The following is a 6,737-nucleotide window of genomic DNA, read 5'->3' as shown; positions in this document are numbered from 1 at the left end:
ATCCACACATGTATCTAAGTCTTCATTCAATACAATTGTATCATGGATAATAAACGATTATCTTGATACAGGAATTATAATAATAACTTATTTATCATTGCCTCTAGGGCATAATTCCAACACGCCGTCTATTCTGGCTCATCTTTGCGGCGATGGCATGGACCCTTTGGATGACACGCAATAAGATGGTGATAGAGAGGATATTCCAAAGGCAGGCGTCTGACTCCCTCTTCAAATTTCTTGCTTTTATGCAGCATTGACATCCCTTATCTAGACAGCGGGACAGGGCGCGGCTGGAGGCCACGCTGGACGTGCTTCAGGCTACGACGCGCTGCCTCGCTTCGTCATAGGCGCTCGAGCCTTCCGCCACCAGGTGGCTTTTTCCCCCTCTTTCTTCTTACTTTTCTTTGGGTTGAGCTTCTGCCATGGCCCCGACTTCTGTGGTGTTTGACTATAGAATGGTTGTATGGATCTTTGCTTTATCTATAAAACGGGGCGAAAGCCTATTTCGAGCATTGGTGCTCATCTTTTCGATCATAATCTCACGTTGGTCATGTCTACCCACTAGTTTCGGTACTAGTTTTGGTGCATCCAAGACTTGGTACTAGTTTCAGTACTAGTTTGAGTACTCACTTGAGGACCAAGACTTGGGCATCGTTCAAAACTAGTTTCAGTACACACTTGAATAATCTTAGTTGTGAACTAGTTTTAAACTGAGGTTAATTCATAACTATGACACTTTTAAAGGATTGGAGATAGTATAATTTTGTACTAAATTAGCAACACTTATTTTCGGACAGTGGAAGTACATTATAAGTTATAACATTCACTTTGTAAAATTCCATAAGAGTGACCATTTAAGTCTCCTTTACTGTGCCATAGGTGGTTGTTGCGGCTGTCTTTGGATTAGCCAGATGTGGAGTTGGTGCTATTTTTTGCTGTTCGCAGCAAGCTGTAATGGTCTTGTATGATTAATTCTCTTCTTCTATAAAGTTATGATACACATTTTGTGTACTTTCAAAAAAACTGTGCCATAAGTTAATGTAGCAAAAGAACATTTCATTTTTTTTGTGTTCTTCAACAAAATTTAACTTTTCAACTTTATAAAAAATATACACAGTTTGTATGTAAACATTAAACTCATTAAAAGTTTACTTCCTTCATTTTGAATTACTTTTCACAAAGTATAATAATATCTGCACGAAACGTGGTGAAGCCTACAATAAAAGCATGTGCATGATAATAACACATTAAGCGTATCTTAGACATGACAAATATTATGGATCTAGTCCTAAGACAATTTAAGCCTAAATATATTTTTTTAGCTAAAGCAGATAGTCATAAAATATTGAAGTAAGGGCACTAAATATAGAGAAGTGAAGGGACTTTCTTTTAAGCTGGAAATGAATGGTCTTGGAAGTTTTTTTTTGAGGAAAATGGACTTGGAAGTTGAAACAAGAAGGGACGGTTAGTTTCCAGCACAGTCCACCGCCAAGTTCCCCTCTTTCCCCTTCTCCCCTCCCCAAAACCTCCATCTTGTGACCTCCTCGCCGCCGGCCAATCGGGCATCCGCGATGGCCTACCTCCCGCCTCACCGGCGCCACTCCAGCAGCACCGAGCCCCCTTCGCCGCCCACCTCCTCCCTGCAGTCCCTCTCCATCTCCTCCAACCCTCGAGGGCGCCACCACCTCCGCCCGTCCAACAACAAGATCATCCACGCCGCGGGCTGCGTCTCCCGCTGGTCCCCGCTCCCGCCCTTCCCACCGGGCTCCGACGACGCCGAATCTTCCCGCCTCGTTCCCTTCCCCTGCGATCCCATCGAGCGAAAGACCGGCGCCAAGCCCCTCGTCCTCGCCCCCTCCTCCCCAAAAATCTCCCCCGGCTCCACGGAGGCCGCGGTCGCGGCCATCGTCGACAGGTTCTTTCCGGACCTCCTAGCCGCGGCGGAGAGGGCGACGGCGACGGCGCACGATGCGCCGCCCACGGAAGACGAGGAGGTGAAGCTGAGCCTCTTGGCAAGGGTGGGCAAGGTCCTGTTCCAACCGTGAGTCTTCTCCTACATTTGTCCACCCCACCATTCCATTTCTTGAACCTGTGCTTCGTGTCACATCACATTGATTAATGCGCAAAGGGCTGCTTTCTTTGGGTGATTTTGTGTAGCGGACCTAGCGGCGGACCCGTCTCCCTAGACTCTGTTCGCGACGCAGCAAAAGCAGGGGCAGAAGGATCCAAGAGCCAGGTCCGTAAATCGTTCTATACGAATTTGCCCGGCAAGTGTGTGGATGAGATTGGGCAATATATTGGGAAGCTGACGGATCTGGAGTTCGATTCATCAAAAGAGCACTACCATGTCAAGGTTTGGGCGTCCTGACAGTTTGAGGGTTATATATATCTGGTCAATTTTCAGACGAGTGTGAATTATTGACTTTGGGCCTGTAAATACCTCCTGATAGGTGTTTGACAAGCAGCGAAGTGATTCCACCATGTCTTGCAAATGCACCGTGCAAGAGGATGGGAAGCTTGCAATCCACAAGGTGTGCTTACCATTTTGTCTTTTCTTGGTTCTCAGAACTTAGCGTCACAGTTAACTTTTAGAACTACCAGGCATTGATTATGTGGGTATGCTTACACACTATGAAATATCGGGATTGTGCATAGTTTTATTCTTTTACGCCTGACAATTAAGAACTCCAAGACTGTCGAGATACGTAATCTATAAGCTTGTATTCATTGAGACGATGTATGCTGCTAACTTTTAGCCATCAATTGTCATGCTTGTCTTAATTCAAAGGAATTTTTGGGCAATTCAGACGAAGGCACGAGTAAATATAATCAGTTTGTATACATAAAATCATTCACTATATGTGTACCACTATATGTGGTCTTTTGATTGCCACTCAAGTAGGCGGTGTTTGCTTCTTTCTCTAAAGCAGCCGTGTCTCTTGTTTTTGGTCTATAACTTGGACAGTTAGATCTTATGTTTTCTAACTCAAAAAGCCGCAGCAATAAAACTTAGTCTGACCACATTGTTATGGAAAAGCAACTATATTTGCTTGGAATTAGTTGAAGTGAGACCGTTTCGCTGGCAGATGTTGTCTATATCTTGATGCGATTATTATTCATTTTTGCCTTGTTTCTTTTCATTCCAGTGCAGATATTGTTGGGCATAATTTCATATTTTCATTTATACCATGTATAGGGCCAGTTGGTAAGATTCTAATATGTGACCCACGTACTGTGGCTTGTGCTATTTTCTTTCTCATTAGTCTCCACTGTTACTTCTCGTGCAGGTTGAATTGAACCAGATACGGCAGCTGGTGGAAGACATATCCTGCCTGTTTAATGATCTTGATTTAAGGCTGATGTTGAGTACGAAAAGGATCCTGAAAAACATAGACGTGAGTTCATATTGGAACTGCCTTGAGACTTTCTGTTACGAGCTTATCTTGTGCATACTCATCTGATATCACTTGCAGCCTGAAGTGGAAGATGCCATAAAGAGCTTAGTATCTTCAGCCATTGTTGATCCTGATGCCAAAGGGGGACTTAGATGGGCATTTGGGAATGAGTCGATTGGTGAGAGGTTCAGCATAGTTGGAGTGTGGCATACAAGCTATAAAGCTTTCAGGAATAAAACCTTAAGGTTGAAGCTAAGGTGTGCTGACCGGTTTGACCACCGCAGCTCCACCGGAGAGATTTCCAATGAAGTTACCTTCAAGCTAACTGGCATATCCAAGAGACTGCAGGTTAGTACACAATAAATCAATTCATAAGATAATACCATTTTTTTTATCTGTGATGTTCCTTTCCAAATAATTTAGTTGAATGTGTGGCGGATCTGCATTTTATACTGGCTTTGACCTAATGCCCAAACAACAATCCTATGGTGTCTATTTCATATGCATGCGATGAGCACACCTAATATCCTGTTTTAGTACTGACATATGGGTACTCTCAATTGGAATTATCATGTCATGTGCACACCTAACATTCTGTTTTCCTACCAACACATGGGTACTCGGAATTAGCATTGTCGATCTTGTGTTTTCTAACCGACTGTGGATTGCACAGCGCAATGACTATGTCTTGTTAATCATTTATCAGGATGGGAATCAAGAGGTGGACACTCTGAAGGGGATGTTGGAGTCTGCGGTGCAGATGATCTGGGATACTGTTTTGACCTATAAGATCTAGCCTTGAGCTTGGGTATGCTGACAAGTACATCGCATTGTCATTTTGTGCTTTGGTCTTCCTTGCTACTGCAATGGGTGTGGGTTTGCTGGCCCACTTTATATAGAGTTTATTATAGTAATGAACCACTGAATTACCATGCTGGTTAACCGCACGGAAATGCGGTGCGTGCTACTACCTGCGATTTGCCATTTTCAGATTATTCGCATTTCAGTTTTCCTGCCTCACCAGTTACCAACCTAGATGGATATGCGCTTTCACGAATGAACTAGACAGATATGCGTACTCCATTGCCTTAGATTGCTGGCGGTGTCTGGTAACAACATATAGTTTTCCCTTGCGAAACAACATATAGGTTATTATTAGGCTGTGCTCTTTAAACAATTTTTTTAAGGAGCACTATAAGCATGTCACATTAGGTTGTAAACCTAGTATTGCAGGCAACATAGCATCTTTCTTAATTCTTAACATCCAATAATCTGCCAACACAACTAAAAGCATGGAAGGCATCACACTTACAAATCAATGGAATACAGTGAGTAATTTGATGGGCTACACATCTTTTTATTATGTACGACATCATAAAGGTAAACTGATTTCACATATATTCAATATGTAGACAGGACTTATGCAACAAAAAAACATGTACACATGACAGCATTGGTTGCATCCATCACACTATCACATGACCCTAGCTTTTATTTTTCCATTATTCACACCCACACATGTGAAGCTACCACAGGTAAGATTTCAATATGATGATTGTCTTGTAAACGAACCACCATGATGAAACAGAAGATCATATGTTTACGTTTTGGTATGTAAACACTAAACATAACATAAGAATATCAATTGAATATTGCAACAATATTTGATTCTTGGATGTCGAAATACTCAAACTTTCTAGATACCCCGAAGGTACATTTTGCCGTCTTTCCTGCAAATACCTCGTTGGACACATCAGATGCAATCAACGACAACGTTCTGAGACTTAACCATCGGATGCTTTCTACCTTCTAGTTTTCTCCTTGGCAAGCATCAGCGATGCACCTAGTGATGCTATATCACAACCATTACCTGTTCTTTGAGTAACTTAGGAATCTGCTAAAACATGTATAAAACACGAGTTTATGTGATCAAAGAATGCGGATACAATATCAAATGCTACTTAGAAATACCAGACAAGCGGGCGGCGGAGGACATGTTCATAAATGACAACATCTGTATATATATATATTTGCCCTTGTTTTATGCACTTGTATAGTTGGGTCTTGTGAAACTTTGGGGTTTGATGATATTTTGTGATTGTGTGTGCATACGTTTAGCAATTTAGTTCATTTTGATATACATATATTAGTGAAAAGTAAATGGCAGGGATCGGTGAGGCCGTGAAGGAACCATTAGCGTGAAGGGAAAACACCATATCCACCACAAGGAAGAAGGGAGAAAAACATCACACCCAACAGGGTTTTATAAACACATACAATTTGTAAACGGAAGCTTTATTACTCCCTTCGTTCCTAAATACTCCCTCCGTTCCAAAGTATAAGACATTTTAGAGATTTCACTATAGACTACATACGGAACAAAATATGTGAATCTACACTCTAAAATATGTCTATATATATCCGTATGTAGTTCATAGTGAAATCTCTAAAAGGTCTTATATTTAAGAACGAAGGAAGTATAAGTCTTTTTAAAGATTTTACTATGGACTACAAGTGAAGCAAAATGAATGAATCTATACTTTAAAATATGTCTACACCTGTATGTAGTCCATAATAAAATTTCTAAAAAGATTATACTTCTTTCATCCCAAAATAACTGTCTTAACTTTGTACTAACTTTAATATAAAGTTATATTAAACTTGAGACACTTATTTTGACGGAGGGAGTATTTAAAAATGAAGGGAATAGATTTCAACATACGGCGGAAAAAGGGATAAAAGCATCACAGGAAATGTGTAACTGTGAACGCATACAAGAACGGAAGGCGGACTACCACAGCACTACTCCCCACACCGAACTACTGGAACAAAATGTCAAAAGAGAAAATATCATCAAGGTAAATGGGAATGATGCATCTCAGAAACAAGTGGAGACACTATGGCTGGTAACCGACCATACAAGTGAGGTGACACAATCAGTCAGCCAACTCTCCCTTGAACGACTCGAGCGGAGGGGTATCCGAGCTCATCCACGTGTTGGCCGCATTGTAGGTCCCGGACCCTTTCACAGCGTCCGCGGCGGCGTACGATTCTAGCTCGGCCATCTCCTCCAGCGTAAGCCTGAGGGCGAGCGCCGCGAGGTTGCTGTCGAAGTTGCCCATCTTGGTAGTCCCCGGGATCGGGCAAACATCTGGTCCCTGGTGGTGAACCCGGGCGAGGGCGAGCTGCGACGGCGTGCACCCTTTCCTCGTCGCCATCTCGTCCACCCTCTCGAAGATCCGCTGGTTTTGCTTCAGGTTCTCGGCCTGGAACCGGGGCAGATTCTGCACAAACAAAAATGTGTTTGATATGTGATCACAAAACTTGAACTATATATTC

The 6,737-nt window shown here is 42.4% G+C and overlaps 2 protein-coding genes across 2 annotated transcripts in view; one reads left to right on the top strand and one right to left on the bottom strand.

Moving 5' to 3' along the window:
• Window positions 1–1,466: 1,466 nt before the first annotated feature.
• Window positions 1,467–4,368, top strand: LOC123401463. Its single transcript, XM_045095288.1, has 6 exons — window positions 1,467–2,044; window positions 2,161–2,356; window positions 2,454–2,534; window positions 3,291–3,398; window positions 3,477–3,746; window positions 4,105–4,368. Exons 1-6 carry the CDS (start codon window positions 1,575–1,577, stop codon window positions 4,192–4,194), a joined length of 1,215 nt encoding a protein of 404 aa, XP_044951223.1. The 5' UTR covers window positions 1,467–1,574; the 3' UTR covers window positions 4,195–4,368.
• A 1,966-nt stretch (window positions 4,369–6,334) lies between these two features.
• Window positions 6,335–6,737, bottom strand: part of LOC123405164 (probable aldo-keto reductase 2) — a 50,892-nt gene continuing 50,489 nt past the window's right edge. The window contains exon 7 of the mRNA XM_045098961.1: window positions 6,335–6,682. Within this exon, the coding sequence (XP_044954896.1) occupies window positions 6,335–6,682 (348 nt within the window). The remainder of the gene's footprint in view (window positions 6,683–6,737) is intronic.

Source organism: Hordeum vulgare, chromosome 6H (genome assembly GCF_904849725.1).
Source record: "Hordeum vulgare subsp. vulgare chromosome 6H, MorexV3_pseudomolecules_assembly, whole genome shotgun sequence".
Classification (NCBI taxonomy): domain Eukaryota; kingdom Viridiplantae; phylum Streptophyta; class Magnoliopsida; order Poales; family Poaceae; genus Hordeum; species Hordeum vulgare.
The sequence above is the reverse complement of the archived record's forward strand: the minus strand, read 5'-3'. Positions and strand labels throughout refer to the sequence as shown.

Bases quoted from the DNA above. Each gene is read 5' to 3' on its own strand.
- LOC123401463 (XM_045095288.1), top strand. From the start codon at position 1,575: ATGGCCTACCTCCCGCCTCACCGGCGCCACTCCAGCAGCACCGAGCCC. The intron at 2,357-2,453 runs GTTTGGGCGTCC...ACCTCCTGATAG, and splicing joins AAGAGCACTACCATGTCAAG to GTGTTTGACAAGCAGCGAAG. The intron at 3,747-4,104 runs GTTAGTACACAA...ATCATTTATCAG, and splicing joins GCATATCCAAGAGACTGCAG to GATGGGAATCAAGAGGTGGA.